The sequence below is a fragment of the Lagenorhynchus albirostris genome, chromosome X (genome assembly GCF_949774975.1).
Source record: "Lagenorhynchus albirostris chromosome X, mLagAlb1.1, whole genome shotgun sequence".
Taxonomy (NCBI): domain Eukaryota; kingdom Metazoa; phylum Chordata; class Mammalia; order Artiodactyla; family Delphinidae; genus Lagenorhynchus; species Lagenorhynchus albirostris.
Genome location: NC_083116.1, coordinates 95887373 through 95911063, shown reverse-complemented (window position 1 = coordinate 95911063; position 23691 = coordinate 95887373). Strand labels below are relative to the sequence as shown.

The 23691-nt window shown below is 35.8% G+C and overlaps 1 protein-coding gene across 1 annotated transcript in view; it reads left to right on the top strand.

Annotated features, from left to right (window-relative positions):
- USP9X (ubiquitin specific peptidase 9 X-linked) overlaps positions 1-22641 on the top strand; it is a 126223-nt gene extending 103582 nt beyond the window's left edge. Inside the window, exons 33-45 of the mRNA XM_060138817.1 lie at positions 1311-1484; positions 4192-4333; positions 5576-6329; positions 6721-6844; positions 7704-7929; positions 8451-8580; positions 11233-11418; positions 11882-12102; positions 12332-12420; positions 15847-16003; positions 16274-16534; positions 16852-16947; positions 18668-22641. Coding sequence (XP_059994800.1) covers positions 1311-1484; positions 4192-4333; positions 5576-6329; positions 6721-6844; positions 7704-7929; positions 8451-8580; positions 11233-11418; positions 11882-12102; positions 12332-12420; positions 15847-16003; positions 16274-16534; positions 16852-16947; positions 18668-18805 — 2698 coding nt within the window. The 3' untranslated portion in view covers positions 18806-22641. The remainder of the gene's footprint in view (positions 1-1310; positions 1485-4191; positions 4334-5575; positions 6330-6720; positions 6845-7703; positions 7930-8450; positions 8581-11232; positions 11419-11881; positions 12103-12331; positions 12421-15846; positions 16004-16273; positions 16535-16851; positions 16948-18667) is intronic.
- Positions 22642-23691: the final 1050 nt, after the last annotated feature.

The window sequence follows — 23691 nt, the reverse complement described above, 5'->3', positions numbered from 1 at the left end:
AACTCCCCTGCATGCTTCAAAATGTATCCTCTAAGAATAAGGACATTTTCCTATGTAATGTTTAATACAGTTATCACATGCATGAAATTTAATATTTAGTAACGCCTGATATTCAGCAATATGTATTTCCATTTCCCCAAAATATTCTTTCTTTTTTTTTTTTTTTTTCCAATTCCAGACTGGTATCCTAGAAGGAATCACAAGAATTTGGTTGTTACCTCTTTAGTCTTCTCTAAAATAATCTCCCTAACTTGTCATGACCTTTATGGTACTTCCTTGATTTGTATGATTATTTCCCCATGATTAGATTCAGGTTAAACTTTTTGGCAAGAAAACTACATAGGTGATGTTATTATATGCTTCTCATTGCATTCAGAGGCACATGGTATCAGTTTATCTGATTATTGGTGATGTTAGCTTTGATCCCTTGGTGTCTTAACAAATCTCTCCATTGTAAAATAGCTTTTAACAAGTGATATATTTGATTTCTAACTCGCTATATGCAAATTTAACAGCTGAAATATAATTAGGGTGAGATTATTTGCTACATAGTAAAAGTGTTACAAAGGAATTTATTAAAAGACAGTTCCTCTTGCATACTTAAAATAAATTTGTCGTCTCTGTTGCTTGAATGAATTCACTTATATTCTCAATGTATATTACGCTATAAATACAAAATTAGATGTCATAGTTTCCAGCAGTGCCTAGGTTTTATTAGTATCACTTCTCATTTTATCATTCACATAATTGATATTTTCTTTTCTCAGGATTGATTTACCTAATTTAAATCCTCAGATTATTCAAAAGAGATGAACTGTAAAACAAGTCAAACCTTTCTCTTTTCGATCGGAAAAGTCAATTTAATTAAGAGTAAATATTATCTTTGCACTGTATCTGTAACCCAAAATTTAAGCAAAATGAAAGAAATGAAGTAGTAATTATCTGCGTAAGAGTGAGATCAGCCACCCAATTTTAACAGCGTCTTCAGTTGGATTCAAAATGCATGCTTATACTATATTACCTACAGAAACCATCCTTCCTGGAGCTATACTGTGCATCCAGCCACACCAGTAGTTTCATGGTATTTCTTCCCCACTGAAGTACCACTTTTACTATGAATCTCACTTTCTTCCCCACAGCAATCGATACATAAATGGCATTTGTTTTTTTCTACTTCCTGTAGTTGAGGAATAAAATCTCAGTTTTTGTGGTGTCATTTGTGGTTGTATTGCTTTTTTCCTGAAAAATATATTGTATATATTGTTCTGGGAGTGTCGCACATTACATATTTTACTCCATTCATTTCTTAGGCTTTGGGGTGAGCCTGTTAATCTTCGTGAACAACATGATGCTTTAGAATTTTTTAATTCATTGGTGGATAGTTTAGATGAAGCTTTGAAAGCCTTAGGACACCCAGCTATGCTAAGTAAAGTTTTAGGAGGTTCCTTTGCTGATCAGAAGATTTGCCAAGGCTGCCCACATAGGTAAGTGCTAATTTCATACTTAAAGTGTATGTTGTACTGTTTATTTTTACTATTAGTTATGTACAAAAGTGAAGTACGCTACCGATTACTAAATACCTGAGGCTGGATGAATTACATATTGCGCATACCTTACTACTGTGGGGGGGGTTTTGTTTGTTTTCTCATTTTATTACAGTGAAGTTTAAGAGTACAGAAAAGTCTCATGAACTTTATGGGTCTGTTTGTTTTTGTCAAATAATATTTGGTTCCTTTAACTACACCTAAGCTCTTACTATTTCATACTCTTACATGTTCTTATGTATGATCATGCCTAAGAAAATAAAATGGCATTTTGCATAGCTACAGGTATTACTTATGAATTTGCCCTTTATCTTAGAATTAAAATAGTTACAATATTGTAAATATGTTAAGTTTAGAAGATAACAGGCATGGAGCACTATTTCCTATACAAATGAAATGCTGACTTTTTGAAAATAGCATTGATTACTGTCATTGTCTTTAAGGTATGTTTCCCACACAAAATCTTTATAGCAAAATTGACTAAACAAATTGGGTTTCGGTTTTTTTTGGTTTTTGGTTTTCTTAAAGGGGAAGTTGATTAAAGGCTCTTATTGAAAATAGTTAAATAACTATTAAAGTTCATTACTGATAGATACACGTTTATGCCTATTGTATGGAAGTTTTACTTTGGAACTTCTCTTGTATGTTGTCAATTAATGTTGGTTTGAAATCCCTTCTCACCAGACAATCACAGTAGGATAGTATCTTCTGCAAGTCTAAACAGCATTATATACAGTCATAGGTTGTGTGTGTATGTGCTTTATTTTTGAACACAGGGAAAATGATTGAGGGAGTGCTAATACTATATGTAAATGCTAAACTACTCTTTCTGGATAAGGCCATAAAATTGTTTGCATAGACTGGGCAACTTTTTTTTTTTTAATGTCTTTATTGGAGTATAATAGCTTTACAATGGTGTGTTAGTTTCTGCTGTATAACAAAGTAAATCAGCTATACGTATACATATATCCCCATATCCCCTCCCTCTTGCGTCTCCCTCCCACCTTCCCTATCCCACCCCCCTAGGTGGTCACAAAGCACGGAGCTGATCTCCCTGTGCTATGCGGCTGCTTCCCACTAGCTATCTGTTTTACATTTGGTAGTGTATATATGTCCATGCCACTCTCACTTCGTCCCAGCTTACCCTTCCGCCTCCCCGTGTCCTCAAGTCCATTCTCTAGTAGGTCTGTGTCTTTATTCCTGTCTTGAGACTGGGCAACTTTTGATCCTTTTGAAAGACCTTGTGCATTAGGTGGACAATAAAATTGTTATTTTCACCTCCTGTTTTTAATTACTGATAAAAATTAAATTTTCTGGTCATCTGTTCTGGTCAGTTTTTCTTGGTTTGTTTTAGACAGTTTTCAAAATTATTTGGAAATTATTGATTTCCTTTGCCAAGTGAAAATGTCCAGAGAGCATGATCTTAAGTAAAATCCCTAAAGTTCAAATACCTATTCCACAACTAAATTAGTCTTGTTATATGCTGGAAGGTTACATAAAGGGTCCTGAGACAATCTGTTTTAGGGTATTTACTTATCAAGAGCAGGGGTTAACAAACTATGGACCATAGGTCAAATCCAGCCCTGCATCTGTTTTTGTAAAGTTTTATTGGAACATACCCACTCCTTTACTTACTGTCTGACCGCTTTCACTATAACAGCAGAGTTGAGTAGTTGCCATAGGGACCTCATGGCCCCAAAAAGCCTGTAATATTTACTATCTGGCCTTTTACAGAAAAACTTTGCTGACTTCTCAGCTTCAAATGTCCTAGTTTTTAACTGGAATCATAAAATCTAATTTCTCTTTTTTCTTCTATGGGCTGTTCCCCAGTTATAGTAACAGTTTGCTTAATACTTCATATTCCATTCATGTCACTTATAAATGCCTTTATTTGTGTACCTTTTTCCCCTAACTAAATTGAAAAGCCCTAAATATGAGGAACTGTCTTAAACATTGACTATCCCATAGGGCTTTAAACATGGTAGGCACTCAGTGTATTTGTTGAGTGAGTGAATTTAATGGTTGAGAATGAATTCCTCACATCCCATGTTCTAAATGCATGAATATGTCTCACCAGAAATCTGAAAATTCCTTTGGTAGAAAATTGCCACAAGGTGGGATTGTGGCTCCTATTCAGATTGCTTATCTCGTATTCATTTGTGTGTTTAAACTTGTGCTTTAGTAGGGTTTCCATTACAGAAGAGGAGAAACCTTTAAAAATTCAGCTCATTAATAGATCTAAACAGATGATGGTGGAAGCAGCATGGTAGACTATAAAGAGATTGAGCTGTGAAACCAGACAGACCTAGCTTGAAAACACCATTTCACCTAGTAATCTTGACCAAATTCACATTCTGAATCCCACTTCCCTCATTTCTGACGTGGAGATGGTGATAGAGAAATATTTGTCATGAAGACAAAGCACCTGTTGTATGTAGTGTGTAAACAACCTAATGTATGCCCAGCGGAGGATAAGTGACCCATAAATGGTAACTCATTTATTTATTGGTAACATTTTATGACTTAATGGGTTTTGTGTTATGTTATAAAAATTGCAAAAGTAGTTTTCATTGAGTCCATAACTAAATAAAATGTTTAGAAAACTAAGGAATAAATTCTCTGATCATTTCTTAAATAATATCTTTAGATACGAGTGTGAAGAATCTTTTACGACTTTGAATGTAGACATTAGAAATCACCAAAATCTTCTTGATTCTTTGGAACAATATGTCAAAGGAGATTTATTAGAAGGTGCAAATGCTTATCATTGTGAAAAATGCAATAAAAAGGTATGAATTGCCCAGTTCTGTTTAAAATAATTATGATTACATTTAATGGGTTTGGAAGAATGGTTGTTTTTGTTTGTTCTCAAAATTCACCCTCTTTATTCCCTACCCTGCTTTGTTATAGTGGTAACAGAGAGGTAGTTAAGATAACTGACTTAAAGGTCTGTCAGGTAAAGATGATTGAGAGAAAGGTCTGTCAGGTAAAGGCAATTGAGAGAAAATAGTGCCAGAAGGGCTAGGGAAAACAGGTAAAGATAAGAGTGAATCACTTTAGAGGTCATAGTAGCTTAATATCAGTCTCTTGTCTGAGTTACACAGGCACTTTTCATCCATATTCAACCAACCTGCCCTGAACTCCTCGAAGCTACAGAGCTCATAGAGGAAAACACTTCTCTCATGTCCAGAGTTGCTACCCAAGACCAAGAAGTTTGCTGAAGCCAAACCGTTAATTACTTTAGCCACAAAAGATTTCTTCTACCACCTGTGTTTTTTAAACCACTTGGATCAGATTTTTAGACTTACTTGATTGGTTTTTGCCTGTGGGCATTTAACAGTTCTTTAGGAGAGACAATTTACGCATACATATGGTAAATAATGTGTATCTTTCTGGGCTCCCAAGCCCTCTCACCTGTAAGTCACCTGTATTGTTTTGACGTTACATACCACTTAAAGAGGTATTAAAATCTAGAGGTTGAGATCATGAGCTGTAAAGCCATACTCCCTGCCGCTCACAGCTCTAAGACTTGAGGCAAGTTATCTCTTACTACTCCTAATTCTCATCCTTAAGTTTCAGGGTTGGGAGCGTTGGGAGGATTAAACATGTTACTACTTGGACAGCACTTAGCATCATATAACTTGGTACCTAATTGCCCAATAAATATTAGCTGCTACTATTATATTTCTGTAGTTTGCTCACAACAAACTTCATTAAAATAACAGTAAATATCAAACAAGTAATAATGGTTAGATAGCACTTCCAATATAGAAATCAGACAGCGAATAATGTCTATATCACTAATTTTTGCAAGTTGTAGCAAAAGGCATCAGCTACTTCGTATTAGTTTTAGTGAACATTTTAAAAATATCAACTGACAGAAATGCTCTGATTATGTTCATTATCATGTATTTGTTTATACTTAAAATTTCAGATTAATCCTGAGAATTTAATAGTAGAGTTTTAAATTTTGTGGGTTTTTTGCAGTGGATTATAAGAGAACATCTAGTAATTTGCTCTGTTCATTTTAGGTTGATACCGTAAAGCGCTTGCTTATTAAAAAATTACCTCCTGTTCTCGCTATCCAACTAAAACGATTCGACTATGACTGGGAAAGAGAATGTGCAATCAAGTTTAATGATTATTTTGAATTTCCTCGCGAACTGGACATGGAACCTTACACAGTTGCCGGTGTTGCAAAGCTGGAAGGAGATAACGTAAACCCAGAGAGTCAGTTGATACAACAGAATGAGCAGTCTGACAGTGAGCCAGCAGGAAGCACGAAATACAGACTTGTGGGGGTGCTTGTACACAGTGGTCAGGCGAGCGGGGGACATTACTACTCTTACATCATTCAAAGGAACGGAGGAGATGGCGAGAGAAATCGCTGGTATAAATTTGATGATGGAGATGTAACTGAATGTAAAATGGATGACGATGAAGAAATGAAAAACCAGTGTTTTGGTGGAGAGTACATGGGAGAAGTATTTGATCACATGATGAAGCGCATGTCATACAGGCGCCAGAAAAGGTGGTGGAATGCTTATATACTTTTTTATGAACGATTGGACACAATAGACCAAGGTGATGAGTTGATAAGGTATATATCAGAGCTTGCTATCACCACAAGACCGCATCAGATTATTATGCCATCAGCCATTGAGAGAAGTGTGCGGAAACAGAATGTGCAGTTCATGCATAACCGAATGCAGTACAGTATGGAATATTTTCAGTTTATGAAAAAACTGCTTACATGTAATGGTGTTTACTTAAATCCTCCTCCAGGTAAGTATCAAGAATTTAGCTTCTTAGTAAGAAAGCATACCTCTTCTTTTACTTGCAGGGTTTCTTAGCAGGCATCAACATGTTTGTTTTCTTTCTTTTTGGTTGTTCTAAAGTCATGTTTCAGATGACTGTTACCTTTGAGTGGTATATATTGTCTTGCCATTTAGAGACAGAGGAGCTTTTGTTTGCTACAACAGTTTGGTTTTTTTACTCAAGCATTAGTTGAAGGGTGCTTTACTGAACTACTAAGAATTATTTCATAAGTAGCCCAGGGGTTTTAACATAGTACTTGGAAAATTGTTGATAATGCAGATTTGTTTTTTGAAAATGAAAATGGGGTTTGAGCACAGAAATTTGTTTGACTATTTTTTAATCTACATTTTATTTTTAGGGCAAGATCACCTGTTGCCTGAAGCAGAAGAAATCACTATGATTAGTATTCAGCTTGCTGCTAGGTTCCTCTTTACCACAGGATTTCACACCAAGAAAGTAGTCCGTGGCTCTGCCAGTGATTGGTATCATTGCTTTGAATTTTCATTCCTGTTATTACTGGCATTTAGTTTGGTTCTTTAATATACTGCTTTATTTTTTCCAAGCCATGATACTTTCATTTCAGATTTGGAATGCAGAATTTAAAAAATCTTGGTAGCGATAGTGAGAGAAATCATATTTAAATAATTACTGCGTGGTGGGATGAATTGGGAGATTGGGATTGACATATATACATTAATATGTATAAAATAGATAACTAATAAGAACCTGTATAAAAAATAAATTTTAAAAAATACTGAGATTAAATACCACCTTTTATTATTCAGAAGTTGGCTTCTGCTTCTGTTACCTTGTGTCATATTTTTGACATCTCTGTACAAAACATTACAGGGTGATACTTAAAAGTCTAAGCTATCTAATCACAAAAATATTAACATTTTAGCTTCCCTAGATTAAATTCAGCCATAGATTAAAAAGGTAGAAACTTAAAATGAGTTTAAGTTTCTAATTGTATAAATTTAGAGGCCATTATAATACCTCGATTTAACAATATTTACTTACTATTCTAGTAGTAAGATGTTAAGGGAATGGGGATTATTGTTTTGTCATTGAACCTAGGAAGAGTTTGGTCATGGATTTGTAGAGGACTGTATAAGTTTTCGTCTATTTATTTTGTCACTCTGTGAGAATAGACCAAGTCATAGTATTTATCTTTTTAATATTAGTACTAGAAGCTACCATTGCTGGTTCTCTCCCTCCAGTAGTAAAAGAAGTTCTTTGATTTTTTTTTTTTTTGGTTTGGTTCCTAGAGACCCATCCCTATACTATAGGAAACATGTTACTGAATCGATATTCATAGATTTTTGTTTGGTTTTGTCTTAGGTATGATGCATTATGTATTCTCCTTCGTCACAGCAAGAATGTACGTTTTTGGTTTGCTCACAATGTCCTTTTTAATGTTTCAAATCGCTTCTCTGAATACCTTCTGGAGTGCCCTAGTGCAGAAGTGAGAGGTGCATTTGCAAAACTTATAGTTTTTATTGCACATTTTTCCTTGCAAGATGGGCCATGTCCTTCACCTTTTGCATCTCCAGGACCTTCTAGTCAGGTAATTGCCCAGTTAACAGAAATAAGTTCTGTTTCCTGGAAGTTGAAGTCACAAATATATGTGCATCTGTTTGATATATTTACCTAACAAACATGCATGAGCACGTAATAACCAGATAGTCCGATAACTCAATGTTTATATGAGTTCCATTAAAAGTACTTCCCAGCAGTGAATAGTGACTATTGGCTCTTTAAAACATAGCGGAATTTTCTGTTAATTCAGTTACATTCAGTGGCTTAGTTATACACTTAACTGTTACATAAATTGTATATAAATTTAAATGGACTTCCATTTGTTAAAGCTTAGAACAGTATGAAGCCTCTATAATGAAATCTACATTGGATCTTCATCCCCTTTCCTAAAAAGCAACCCTTTTTAATCATTTCTTGTGTGATCAGTCCTTCCAGAAATTTCTGCCTATATTTAACATGTATATGTGCATGTCCCTTTTTCATGCAAAGAGAATTATATCGTACCTGCACCTTGTTGCTGAAAAACAACCAATGTTTTATCCTTTACAGGCTTATGACAACTTAAGCCTGAGTGATCACTTACTAAGAGCAGTACTAAATCTACTGAGAAGAGAAGTTTCAGAGCATGGGCGTCATTTACAGCAGTATTTCAACCTGTTTGTAATGTATGCCAATTTAGGTAAGAATTTAAGTTTTCATAATTCTCTTTTAATGTATTAAGTAATGAAGTCATGTAAGTCACATGATGAAATATAACCTGGTCTAAAATAGAAACAGTGTTCCATAAAACCTATTGTGAATTTTATTTGAAACTTTTTTTTTACACTGCACTTTTCACCTTGTACTTTATCATTATTTATGCATGTGTCTTATCTCTGCACCAGACACAGGTCAAAATCTGTATCTTAATCATATTTTTATCTCCTAAAGTAGTGGTGCTAGACCTTTTTTTTTCTTAAATACTGATGCCTAGGCCCCATCCCAAACCAACTGAATAAGAATTCTCAGAGCTAACACAAGGAATCCACATTTTCAAAAGGTCCCAGATGGATGTGTAATACTCACCAAGTTTGGGTAAAGGACTTAGTCTGTACGTAAGTTTTTGTTGACGTAAACTAAATTAAAATCGGGGATAATATAAATATTCACTTAAATTACCTGTTATTTATGTTAAGTTCTAAACCCAAACATCCCTGTCATTCCAGGTTTTTTGTGCATGAACTTACCAATCGCCAGTTGATCCATGGCCCTTTTAACATAAGCAACATTCTACTTTGCGTTTGTCGTCTTTTCCCTTACCTTCCCATACTGGAGATGCTTGCATATTTGTAGTTGAAAAGAATATTTACGCAAACAAGCATAAGGGGAATCTGTATTTCACACTTAGAAATGCCAAATCTTAGGTATTTATAAAAATCTCACTCTGTTCAACTCCCTTTTTAGGTATTCCCTGTTCAGAAAACATGCATCGTCGGTCCATAATCTAATCTAATTAAAATTTCCCTGCTAAAAGCAAACATGGGTCTATAAACTTTAATACGAAATCCTTAGGACCAGATAGATATGCTTTGTGGTTCAGACTGTTTGGTTTTAAGAAAGGTAAAATAGCCCATATGCCCTGAATTATGTAACATCCCTAGAGCAGGGTCTGACACAGCACTTTGTAATCATACACGTGAATATTCACACTGAGAGGGGATGATTGAAGACTGTGCATAGCCTCTTGTCAGTTCAGGCCAGATTTTCACAGCAAGTTTATGAATGAACTTTGTTTATATTGATGTTAAGAGCTGTTTGAATCTCAGGATTTCAGATAAGGGATTTGTGGACGGACCTGTATTTATTATACTTCTTGGAACATGGCAATAAATAAGACACCTATTTTCTAATGGAGTATAGAAGCAAATTAAAAGGTACTTGCCATAAAATATGTTTGTGGCTATAATGGGGAAAATACAAAGTGCTATGGAAGTACATCATAGGGGGAGTGTGGGGGACTTAGTGGGGAAGATGTGGGAATTGGTCGGTTGAGTTTTTCCATCCAGAGTGAACAGCAGGTGCAGAGACTTGGAATAAACTCAGCATGGCTCATTGGAGGAAATGAAAGTTATTCAGTCTGACTAGAATTGATGTAATACGGGGATGGCAGGAGTGGTGAGCAGAATTTTCTAATTGTGCTATTCTGTCAAGCCTTGTGAGAGATTCTGGACTTTATCCTGAGAGCATTGATGAGCCATTGTAGAGTTTTGAATAGACATGGCTTCTAGAAAGATCCAGGCTGCAGTGTGGAATGGATTATTGGGGAGTAAGACCAGAGATTGTTAAAGTAATTTATAGATAGAAAATCATTGTGGCTTATACTGAGGAACTGGCAGTGAGCGGGATACAAGTAGTCAGATCCTGGTGCTTTTTATTGGAGATAAGGACAGTAGGATTTGGTGATTGGATATTCAGGGAAGGGGAACACGGAAGAGATGTTAAGAATGATGCCCAGGATTCCAACTTGACAAACTGAGCAGGAAGTAGTGCCATGTACTTAGAGGGGAAACACAGGAGGAAGAACGTGGACAGGGAATTTGAGTCTTTGTGACACCCAAATAGAGATGTCCAGTAGAGCGGTGATCTATTTGTCTGGAAATATTTTGGGATCAGCTGAATGAAAATAGCTGGAACTTGAAGCCATTAGAGTGGGTTTGATCGTCCAGGGAAGGCATATGGTGTGAGAAGATAGCCTGACGTGGGAACTTTGAGGACCATCACTTTTGAAGACAGGAAGGAGGACTCACAAATAAGAAGAAGAGGTAGAAGGAAAATAAGACAGGAACCCAAGAAAGGAAATGGTTATGGTTTGAGAACTATTCCTTAGCTTTAAACCAGAAAAGGGGGCAGAAGCCAAATAGGCATGGGTTGAGGACTGGGAAGACGAGAAAGTAGAGGGAACAAGTTTAGGCGTCAAGAAGCTTGGCTGAGGAAGAAAGGCAGTTCATAAAAGAATTCTTATTTCTCAGTTTTCGTCATTCACCTAATGATGAGGATTGCAGACTAGGCAGTTCCCGAGACTCCCCAGGCCATAGAAGGTGTTTCTCTTCCTTATGCCCAGTAGGATTGGAATGTCATAGTCACCGTTTAACCATTTCAGTACTTAAATCCAGTTATACTAACTCAGTAGATTTTTGGTTCTGATTAAATAATACTCTGAATGCTAAGTAAAAGTGATCTTCTGATCATAAAAGTTGTAGAAAAATATTTTATTATGAAGCCCTTCCGTCCCAGTTCTTTCCTCTCATATAATTCTTCCCCTCTCTTCTTGCTTCTCCCTTCTTTATTGTAGGTGTGGCGGAGAAGACACAGCTTCTGAAATTGAGTGTACCTGCTACCTTTATGCTTGTGTCTTTAGATGAAGGTCCAGGTCCTCCAATCAAGTATCAGTATGCTGAATTAGGCAAATTATACTCAGTAGTGTCACAGCTAATCCGATGCTGCAATGTCTCATCAAGAATGCAGTCTTCAATCAACGGTAAAGTCAAATACTCCATTCTTTACATTGGTTTTAAAGTACTGCTGGCCATATATAGTACCTGATTCAAAGTAATTCCAAAGATATTTAAAAATAAAACGAGAGTCTGAAAGTCCATGCTTTGGAATATTTTATAATATTTTGAGTCCTGCACCTTTTTCTCATATTTAAAGGGAATCTTTCTGTCTACTTGCTACTGAGGTTGGTACCTTGTTTATGAAGTAGTTTTAAGAATTAACTTTTATATAAAGAAAACGCCAGTGTTGGCATTTCAATTTTATCATCTTGATATATGTGATCATTATAATGCTTAATATTACTTTCTTTGTTGTACTCAGGAAACTTGATTTAAAATATTATTTTCATAAAATAAAAAATTCATAAGCTATCTTCTGTGGTGAAAGCTGAGTATTATTGTAGAGAAGCCGATTAGTTTTTCATTGATGACAAATCTGTATTCTAGGTAATCCTCCTCTTCCCAATCCTTTTGGTGATGCTAATTTATCACAACCTATAATGCCAATTCAGCAGAATGTGGCAGACATTTTATTTGTGAGGACAAGTTATGTGAAGAAAATCATTGAGGACTGCAGTAACTCAGAGGAAACCGTCAAATTGCTTCGTTTTTGCTGCTGGGAGAATCCTCAGTTCTCATCTACTGTCCTCAGTGAACTTCTCTGGCAGGTTAAAGGAAAATATACATTCATATGTCTCTATAATTTGATTTGTTATTCCTTTATTTTATATTTTTATTTTTTTAATAGTTTTTTTAATATAATTGACTTTACAATTATATTAGTTTTAGGTGTGCAACATAGTGATTTGATATTTTTATACATTACACATTACAAAAGGATCACCACTGTTGCTGCTTTAAAATAAGTTTTTCACCATGTCTTACCTGTTTTTAAAGGTTGCATATTCCTATACTTATGAACTCCGGCCCTATTTGGATCTGCTTTTGCAAATCTTACTGATTGAGGACTCCTGGCAGACTCACAGGTAGATACCCTTTTTTGTTCCTTGCCCAGCTTTTAGAGTAACTGAAATTACCAGTCGGCACATATTTTTTTTTAACCTCTTGAATATCTAATAAATGTATCTTAAACAAAACATAAGACAAGAATGAATAAAAAGGTCCCCCCTTCCTCACAGTTTTATTTCATTTTTTACTTTTTGCTCTCATTGCCCAAGCTGCATACTTAATATACTAACCTTTTTCTTTCAATTGTTGTTGTGTTTTATGTTTGGGGGGATTTTTTTGTAAATGTTTCAATTTCATTAATGATGCTCTAGGGTTATTTTAGGATTAGATTACGTTAGTTTTAGAATTACATGAGATAACATTTGGTTATCTAAATATAGTACCTTCAGTAAGTACTGTCAGTTCCCGTTATTCATGGTAGTTAAGGTCTGAAAGTCACTGTGAACACTGAATGAGCAAATACTAAATCATTGCTCCTGGGGGAAAAACAGGGTTAGGTTCTTGCCAGGCTCTGGTTACTTTTTTTTTTTTTTTTTTTATGGTACGCGGGCTCCGGATGTGCAGGCTCAGTGGCCATGGCTCACGGGCCCCGCCGCTCCGCGGCATGCGGGATCCTCCCAGACCGGGGCACGAACCCGCGTCCCCCGCATTGGCAGGCGGACCCTCAACCACTGTGCCACCAGGGAAGCCCAGCACTAAACATTTGAGGCCCTTTCTAAACAGTGAGATCAACACAAAGCACAAAAATGTGAAAAGCTGTCACTGAAATAGATGGGAAAAAGGATACTTGTTTACAGTATGAGCTAAAACAAGGCCGAATATCACTTTGTTCCACTTCAGATGGGAACGTGTGTTGGGCAACTCAGATGTTTTTGCTACTCTGCATGTGACTGCAATTGCAAAGAGTTGATTTTTACCATTACAGATAAAGTTTAGCAAGTAGGCAAAACCGCAGATATGGAATCCGTGAATAAATGAGCATGAACCATAACTAGTTTTTCAGTATACGTACGTGAGGTTTAGGAGTTAGCAATTTTTTATTTATTTTTAATTTTATTATTTAATTTTTAAATTTTATTTTTAATATTTATTAATTTAGGACTAAGGTTATCCAACTTAGCTGTCCCTTAAGCTTCCTCCAGAATTCCTCTTTTTACGTAAAAGCTTAATACATTATCCTTAATCCCAAGAGCAATACAGATGATGATGAACTGTGGAATTAGTTGGCAACTTTGCCAGATTTTATAACTTCCCTCCCTACATGGACAATAGTGTAAGAGTTTATGTTGGGAAACAATTGACAATCTATATAACAGACTGCCTCCTGTCTGTCAGTGTAATAATTAAAACAGAAACCTGGGACTTCCCTGGCAGTCCAGTGGTTCCATTACAGGGGACAAGGGTTCAGTCCTTGGTCGGGGAACTAAGATCCCACATGCTGCACAGCATGGCCACACAAAAAATAAATGAATAAATACATTCATACATACATACCTACAAGTTTTATAACAACAAAATGCTTAAAGAGAAATTAAAATCTTGAGTCTTAGTGGGGATTGCAAATGCCAGAATTCATGAAATAATATTTTCAAATTATTCACCAGAATTACCATCATAGATTTCCAACAGTTGAATTAATATTGTGAAAATAGCATTAAACCAGAAATCAATTTTCATTAAACACAAAATTTAGTAGTTCTAAAACTATAGCTGCTTATTTTGCATACTACCAGTATTCTCAATATGATCAAAGGATCTGAAACTTAAGCGTTGGTTGAAATGGAATCTAGCTTTTCATTATTTTCTTTTGAAAATATTGTAAGCATTTATAGCTTTAAGCCAATTAGCCACATCTTAGTTCTCTTGTTTCATTAGAGCAAGTAATAATGCTAAAGGCATGTGTGCCGGATTAAACATGGGAATTTGACTTTTGTGTAATGATAAGATTGTTGTTATGAGTCCCTGGCACCAAGCTTGAAAATAATTTTCTCATAGTGGGCTTTTTAGGTCATTTAGTAAGCAGTGTATATTTATGGAGCATCTCCCGTGGGCCTGGCACCGTTAAGCATTGGGGAACAAGGGAGGGAAAGGTAATATTGATAAAAACGGCATTTGAAAGCAGTTGATTCATTATCACTTGACAAAACTGAAGGTAAAAACAGAATATACACTGCAGTGTTTCAGATTAAATAGCAGGAAGCCTGTACATGGTTGATTGTGTGGTCTGAAATGATTAAACTTTGCAAAATTACAAAGTCATGATTTCCAAACAAAACAGATTTTATAAATGCATGTAATACAAAAAAACAAAACAAACTTGAATTTTGATTTGGAATGTTCTATTAAGTAAAATATAAGGTATACAAAAGGTTTTTCAGGTATTGTTTCTTTATTGAGGTAAAATTCACTTAACAAAATTCACTGTTTTAACCATTTTAAAGCATACAATTCAGTGGCTTTTAGTACATTCACAATGTTGTGCAACCATTACCACTGTCTTATTCCAGAACATTTTCATCACTCCAAAAGGAAAATCCAAACCCAATTAAGCAGTCACTCCCTAGTCCTCCCATCCCCCAGCCCCTGACAACCACTAATCTGCTTTCTATCTCTATGAATTTGTCAGTGCATAGGCAAAATATCCAGGACTTGCCTGGACATCTCATATGAACGAAATCATACAATGTGTTCTTTTGTATCTGGCTTCTTTCACTTGGCATAATGTTTTCACATTCATCCATGTTAGAGTACATATCTATACTTCATTGCTTTTTATGGCTGAATAATATTCCATTGTATGGGTACATTACATTTTGTATATTCGTTCATCTGTTGGTAGATATTTGGGTTGTTTCCACCTTTTGGCTGCTGTGAATAACATTCATGTACAAGTTTTGTATTTCTTTTTAAACACCTGTTTTCAATTCTCTTGGATATATAGCTTAGAGTAGAATTGCAGGCAGGTGAATTTTTAAATATTTTTTGAAAAATTGTAAAATATTCATAACAAAATTTACCATTTTAACCATTTTTAAGTGTACAATTTGGTGGAATTAAGTACATTCACAATATTGTGTTAACCATCACCACTATCCATCTCCAGAACTTTCATCATCCCAAACTGAAACTCTGTACCCGTTATTCTTGCTTTCTCTGATTTTTGTCTATTCTCTAAATACCTCGTATAACTGGAATCATATGATATTTGTCATTTTGGATTGGTAATAAGTTGGTACTAGGCGGCCATATGACCTTGGGTTGCAAGCCTTTTAACCTCTCTGTTTTTCTTATCTGTGTTCAAGGGTTTAAGAAGAGGACTTACTGTCTAGCATTAGATTACATAACTACATCAAAGACATTTATTGAATGGCACATAGTAGGCACTCAGTAATGTTAGCTGCTATTTGATTTTAGAAGTTTTTATTTATCTGGTTCTCTTTCAGAATTCATAATGCACTTAAAGGAATCCCAGATGACCGAGATGGGCTCTTTGACACAATCCAGCGCTCTAAGAATCACTATCAAAAAAGAGCATACCAGTGTATAAAATGTATGGTAGCTCTCTTTAGCAATTGTCCTGTTGCTTACCAGATTCTGCAGGTGAGGGTCTCTCTCCCTTTCTCTCTCTCTCTCTCTCTCTCTTGCTCTCTCGCTCGCTCGCTCGCTCTCTCTCTCTCTCTCTCTCTCTATATATATATATATATGTGTATATATATACACACACACATATAATTTTGTAGAAATCTGAATCAGAATTAAGGATTCTGTTTTAAAAGAAGAGAATTATGAGAATTTGGAGTTGTCGTTTAAAGTTACCTTTGAAAAGCATTCCAAAACCTTTTACATATATAGTTTTATTTTCTTTTGAAGGGCAATGGAGATCTTAAAAGAAAGTGGACCTGGGCCGTGGAATGGCTTGGAGATGAACTTGAAAGACGACCATACACTGGCAATCCTCAATACACTTACAACAATTGGTCTCCTCCAGTGCAAAGCAATGAAACATCAAATGGTTATTTCTTGGAGAGATCACATAGTGCTAGGATGACACTTGCAAAAGCTTGTGAACTCTGTCCAGAGGAGGTAAAAAAAGCCGCCAGTGTGCAGCAGATAGAAATGGAAGAAAGCAAAGTAATTCTTCACTTTATAGGCCAGTGTTTATGTATTAATGATAATGGTAAAAAAAAATTATGTTGAAGTTTGTTTATATGTGGTCTTAATGAGGGAGCCTTCTTTTAGAGAAATATTTGTGAAATTGCCTGAATCTAGTATTTCTAAGAGAATCCAAATCAGGTTCCTTTCAGTTACTTTGTTTATCTGTAGTAAAAGAAAAGTTGTTAGTGGGTCAGTTTTTTAGATTTTAAAGATTTTATTTCAAATAGAAAAAAAAATAAAACTAAACTTGAATTTGGCTACATAATTCTCTATCTTTAAATATTTAAAATCAGGAGCCAGATGACCAAGATGCCCCAGATGAGCATGAGTCGCCTCCACCTGAAGATGCCCCATTATACCCCCATTCACCTGGATCTCAGTATCAGCAGGTATATTGGGCTTGGTTCGTGTTTTTATTCCCTAGAACCAATCTTTATGCTTTATTTAAAGGATGGCTAAGTGGTTTTTTTTGGTTTTTTTGCGGTACGCGGGCCTCTCACTGCTGTGGCCTCTCCCGCCATGGAGCACAGGCTCCGGACGCGCAGGCTCAGCGGCCACGGCTCATGGGCCCAGCCGCTCCGCGGTATGTGGGACCCTCCTGGACCAGGGCACGAACCACTGTGCCACCAGGGAAGCCCAAAGGATGGCTACGTTTTTTGTTGTGACTGTAAAGTAATAGAGGGATCATCTAGACTAGCTTTGGGGGCATGATCAAAAGAGGAATGGTTAGCATGGGGTCACAATGTGGCATGTTTGAGCTTGCCCCTGTGGTGTTTTCCTGGTCAGATATGTGCCCTTCTTGTACTAGTAGATGACGTTTGTAAAACTATGATTATTCACATCAATATAAAATGATAATCAATATTTAGTATAATGGATTAAGACGACATTTCCTGTTAGGCTAAGTGTGCGAGTGGATTTTGAAGGAAGAAGTGTTTGCTTATTACTTAGCATAACCAAGACTTCAATGACAGTAAAAATTGTTGGAAAAAAATCAGGAATTTGACAGATTTCCATGAATTTTTCTGTGAAATCAATAACTAAATAAATTTAGATGAAGAAACGTTCTAAATGAGAGCGTCTCTTTCTAAACCCCAGATGTGACTAATTCAGATCTTTTGAGGCAGTGGTCCTTAAACTTGCACAAGCATGGGAATCCCTGGTGGGCTGTTGCAGCAGAGTGCTAGGCCCCACCCCAGCGTTTCTCATTCACTACATTTCTAACGAGTTCCCAACTGCTGCTGCTGCTGCTGCTGCTGCTGCTGCTGCTGCTGCTGCTGCTGCTGCTGCTGCTGCTACTGGTCTAGGAACCATGCTTTCAGAACCATTATTTAAGCATTCTGTCTTATATTTCAGGGTGGAAATAGAAGCATGCTGACTAGAAGTGTTGAATATGACTGGAAAATGCATATTCAACATATTAATTTTCGTAATAGAAATTACAGAAAGTTAAAGCCTATGATCTTCTTGGCTTGACTGGTGGGAACGTACAGAAAAATGAGTTCAGGGGTTTAAAACGTTAAGGACCCAAATCCACAAGGAGAAGAGTTACTTTCCTCGGCCGTGAGAAAACTCATATATTAATCATGCCTGGTTAATCCATTATTTTCAGTGTTGTTTTGTTTTCATTAACATCATCCTGTGTTCAGGGTTGTTGCTCATGCAGACCTCATATGATCATTCAATCAGATTTCTCATATGGGAGTTTCAAGATGCTCAGAAGAGTGAGGATAGAGGTGTTCCAGCTCACAGATCCCTTTTCATGAATATTTTTTACCACGAGCAATAATGGGCTGTGTTATCCCTTATTTGTCAGACTTGAATCTAAATAATTTTTGGCACTTAAAATCACTTTGGCCAAAGAATTAAACAGACCTACACTGCTTTTATTTGGGGCTTTGGGGTTTGAATTTAGGCTACCTTTTCTCTTTCAAACCACTTTTTTTTTTTTTCTTTTCTTTTCCATCATTAGCCCAAGTGTATTTACTCTTTTTAAGTCCTAGGAATAAAAGAAATGTTTACATTTCTACAAACTTCAGCCTGTGATCTTTAAAGTTGAAGTTTAATATATGAAAAGTTTTAACATGCAGATCTCTTCTCCCCTCCCAGAATAACCATGTGCATGGACAGCCGTATACAGGCCCAGCAGCACATCACATGAACAACCCTCAGAGAACTGGCCAACGAGCACAAGAAAATTATGAAGGCAGTGAAGAAGTATCCCCACCTCAGACGAAGGATCAGTGAAATGCACATGATTAACTGGTTCCATCAAGACTGTGCACCCAGGCCTTACAGTCCAACCTTTTTCTGTGTCTGGCTAATATTTAAAACTAGAAAAACTATTCCTAATCAACATGGAGTGGAAAGTTTATTCACTGTCTTACCTGCAGAAATTTGCTGTCAATATATAACCCGCCTGCAGTGGAAAGTGTATAGTGTTTTGTAATAAATGGCCTGATGCTAATGTGTAAATGGCAAAGGTGTATATAGTATATTAATGTTTGACTGTTAATTCTTAAGCAAGAAACCTTTTTCTTGATGAGACTCACAGATCTACAAAACCTACAAAAGTTATTTCCTTGTTATACCCATTGCACTCTGCTGCAACCAGTGTTGCCTGCCTTAACGGCAGTTGGATCAACTCCTTTACAAAAACAAAATAAACCAACAGCAACAAACCAGAGCCCATCCATTTCAACCACACCAATAGTTTCATGTTAATTCTTTGCCACTGGAGTCAGTTTTATTATGAGCAGTGAAAGGCTGGTAACCTTTAAATTATTTGGTTGATGTGGAAAATTTGGTGATGTAACATTGTTTCTAGATCTTTTTCATTGCCTTTTTATTCTGAGGTTAGGTTAATCACTTTGAAGCTATAGTTACGCTGTAACATGTAGCATGGCTTCACACCAGGTTAGTGTAGCCAATGAGGAAAAAATTACCATAATGACAGCAGTTGTCCCAGTGTGACAGCTGTATTGCTCAGAGCTTTTCCGTCTTACACCTAGAATCTAAAATACAACACAAGGAGAGAAATGTGATAAACAGGTGGTTTTCAGTTACACATATGTTGCTTACATCTGATGTTTGACAGTTCAACCTCTGGGTGGGATAAGGAAACTTAAGTATCAGTAATGGGAATTTTAAAAGATTTAAAACAAATATGCAAAAATTTGCTATGCCAGGATGCTTGGAGCATAATAGAAGACTGTATTTGGTGTGCTTGTTCTGTTTCTTTGGTAGAGCTTATTAGGAGAACCTTTTAAAACTTTCCTTCTGCTGGATCCCAGTGAAGTGGAAGTCAGAATCCTACAATATTTGGAGTACCACTGCACCAAGATGTCTGGCTGAGCTTCTGCTCAGTCACAGTTTTACTTGAAAGCAAGAATTGTCCTAGCTCCTTTTCCATTATTCCAAAAATTTTAACATTTGAAGCAGGGTCTAATTAAAAAGGAAACTGGTTAGTTAATATAATTGAGGTATAATTTCAGAATAAGCATTTAATTAAAGATAAGGAACTCATCAGTTAATAGAGCATTGGTAACTTGAATGTGTGTAATTTTTTGGAACCTGTCTAAAAACCAAATACCCCTGCAAACAGATACAGTCCACCCTATTCTATTTAAATATTTTGCTGTTTTATTTTATAGAAATTATTTTGCTGAATTCACAAATAGAATTTGATTTAAGAATAACTTTTTGTCCTGTGGTGTGTTTTGGTTTTTTGGTTAATTTTTTGTCTTTTTTTGTTTGTTTTTTAAGGACTGCATATTAAAAATAATTCTGTGCATAGCATGCCTAGGCATGACACTGAATTCAGGAGTTCAGTCACATTGAATTTTTGTGCACAGAAAGATTTGACCTTTGGCCCTTTACTAAAAGACTTAGAGAAAAACAGGATTGTTGACACTGTAAAAGTTTCCTAACGTAATCAATCTTGTACTTTTTGTATGTTTTTTATATACATGTATATTTAATGAGCACAAGCTTGGTTGTATTTTTTACAATTCAGTTAATAGGCAAATGTTTTGTCAAAAAGGCTATAGTTGGAATTGAACAAAGCAGAAACAAAATTGAGAATTGTGTTATTTTGTGATTAAAAGGGGCAGGTATTTAAGATAAAGCTTTGGATATCTTATTTGCAGTACTCTGTAGTCAATCTGTGCTTCTAGGTTTTCTGTAATATTAGGAAATTTTGACACCGGATAGATCCTGTTTTTACCTTAAGTATATTACATCTGAGTTTGTTAAGTGTGAGCCAGAGTCATACACACTGTGTGCAGTTCCAGTTGGTAATTTTAATTTAGAAGTTCCTCAATTCCAAGCCTCCTTAACAATGAGCAGAATAGGCTAAATTTATTTGGACAAGTTGCTATCATTAAATATACCATCTAACCATCTGAGATGATTTTTGTGTTTCCTGGTCCTTAACAAAAGTATGTAATATACTTAATTTTAAAATGAATGACTTCCTAGACATGAAAAACCTGACATTTTAAAAGGCTGTGAATTTTTCTCCTTGGAGGGAGATCCCACTTTCCGTTGCTTTGAATTTACAAGTCCCCTAGTGCCAGGTGAGGGCTTGTGAATCCTTTCCCCCTCCATTTGAGGAAGAATGGTCTGTGTTGTGACCAGGATCTAGGAGAGGTGAATGGAGAGTGTTATTTTTGTTTGTTTGTGCAAATTATTTTCTATATTTAACTCTTAAGCAAGCATTAATGTATAACTGAAAATTTTAAGATGCATGTTATTGTAAGAGCAACATAGTGGTGGATTTTGAGGTCTTTTTCTGAACATAAATGGCACATTTTAAACTTCCAAGTCTTCAAAGTGCCTAAAGATTATTTAATTCTCCCTCAGCTGATTTCTTGAGCCATATATATATTTCCTACTTTACATGTTTGTTGCGGAATCACTAGTCTTCCTTTCAAAGAAGTACCCCCGGAATTCTAAATGGCATGATTACTTTATAGAAGACAGTAGAATCTGTTAAAAAGACTGAAGATATTTTCATTGTTAATCTGTGTGAACAAGGGCTTTGCCCTATTGGATCTAAGTATTTCAGTGCACAACTTGGTAAGAACCATATTGCTGCTGTTTCTAAGCCCTCCACCAACCAAATTTTCATGTTCAGCATTGTAGAGGCAGAAATAAGAACATAATCATATTTGGGGTTTTTGTCTTGGTTCATTTTTCTCTCAATGATAATTTCCCAACCTTGTCTCTTTTAGCTGTTATATGTACAAATTTAGAATTAAAATGTTTTATATTTTTTTCATGATTAACTTTTATTAGTGAATGATAACAACTTAAGTATTTAATCCTAGTAGTGGGTTAAAAAGATGAGGAGCCTTTTTTATTTGAATTACATTTGTAAATGAAAGCAAGTCTGAATACTCAGATGACTACTCCAAAATAGTTCCTTTCCGTTTTTTCTTAGTATTTTTCCAGCTTATGTTCTCCCGTGAACTCTTACTTTGCTGAATTTTGTGGTTACTTTGGTGGATATATCCTGCCTTATTTAGAATTATAACTGGATTTTTTTTTTAATTGCCTTTTCATAAGTGCCCAATTTTGGTCTCTAGTTTGAAGGTACTACATACTGCCGAGAAAGTAAAACACCCCTCCCCTCCCCCCAGTTCTTGTGTTACTGAGAAAAACCATTCAGTACTGGTTTCCTAGCAGGGCTCAACCAAAATTGGTCCTGCGCCTATGTGAGTGTTTAGTGTTTGAAAATAAGGTTTTGGGTGTGGTAAATCACTACAGAAGTGCTAAATGTATTAAGAACTTGCTGCCGATTGTATTTACGATTATTTTAGATTATTTTACATTTGCAGAAATGTAGCCCTTTTCCTCCGAATTTATAGGTGTAAGAAAAAAAGGGGGGAAAGGTGCACCATGTTTTAAACTTGCAAATGAGTGAAAATTTTTTTTCATTTTGAAATCCAGATTCCCAAGAGGAAATTTCACCACCCAGATCACATACTTCTCAGCCTTTTACAAGCCAACAGACTGACTGAAGATTGTCCACAGTTCCTAAGATTTAGCACATATACAAAAATAAAACTTTATAAATTAAATTTCGGTTTCCCCTTTTATTTATTAAAATAAGATTTCTAAACGGAAAGTAGAGGTGTAATCGATTTAAAGGGAACTTTAAAGGGGAAATGTTTACAAGTAGAGGAATTCAGCCCTTATTTTCTATATTCACATCTAAGCCTTTCAGAAATGGGATTGTGATCTAATTGCTGGCTTAACTGTTCATTCTAAGACCAAGATTTGTCAAACACTTTGGTGTTTCAAAGTTCATTTAAATCAGAAATAAAGCAGGTCACGTATTTGACGGGAGTGATAGAAGTGAAAATTCATTTAATTCTCTAGCAAATTCCATCTGCTCTGCTTTTGGGTATCTGAAAAGTAATTATTTGTTGCCATGTTCCAAAGAAATATGACTTCCATAGAAACCTGTTGGTGCTTCCCTACAGCTGGGTTACTGCAAGGATTACTGCTAAAGAAAAAGACATAATCTCATTTTCCTCAAACTCATTATTTTTTTAAGAACCAGGAGATTAATAAACTAGTGTTCTGCAGTTGGAAAACTCCAGTTGGATTAAACTGTTTGAATTTTAAGTATTTTTAGCCACATGAACACAACAATGAAAATATGGCCACTAATATTTTGAACTGCTTCCTTGTAATCTGATAATTTACAGGTAGGTAGAAAATTGACAGTTTTTATACCTCAAAGTTTAAAGTTGGGGTTATATCAAAGGTTTTAATAATTTTCTTAGGTTGTAAAGTCTCAAGGGAAATGTTCTTAAACCACACTAAAACTTTCCTCCACAAAACAAATTACAGACCCATACAAAAATCAGTTAATTGTTTTAAAGACATTCCACTGAGATTACACAGCTCAAGAGTAAAATGGAAATGCTTTTAGTTGTCTGAAAACAAGGTCGTCTTGTTGGGCCCCATCAACATTTACTTAGAGATAGTAGCGGGGGCCACCCTGCAAGATAGGAGTTATTCATTTTCTATTTCTCTTCAATTGTATAGATGTAAAAATATTCAAAACGGATGCTTTGGACAGGAAAGTTTTTCCATGAGTCCTGCGGAGGGATTCACCTGCG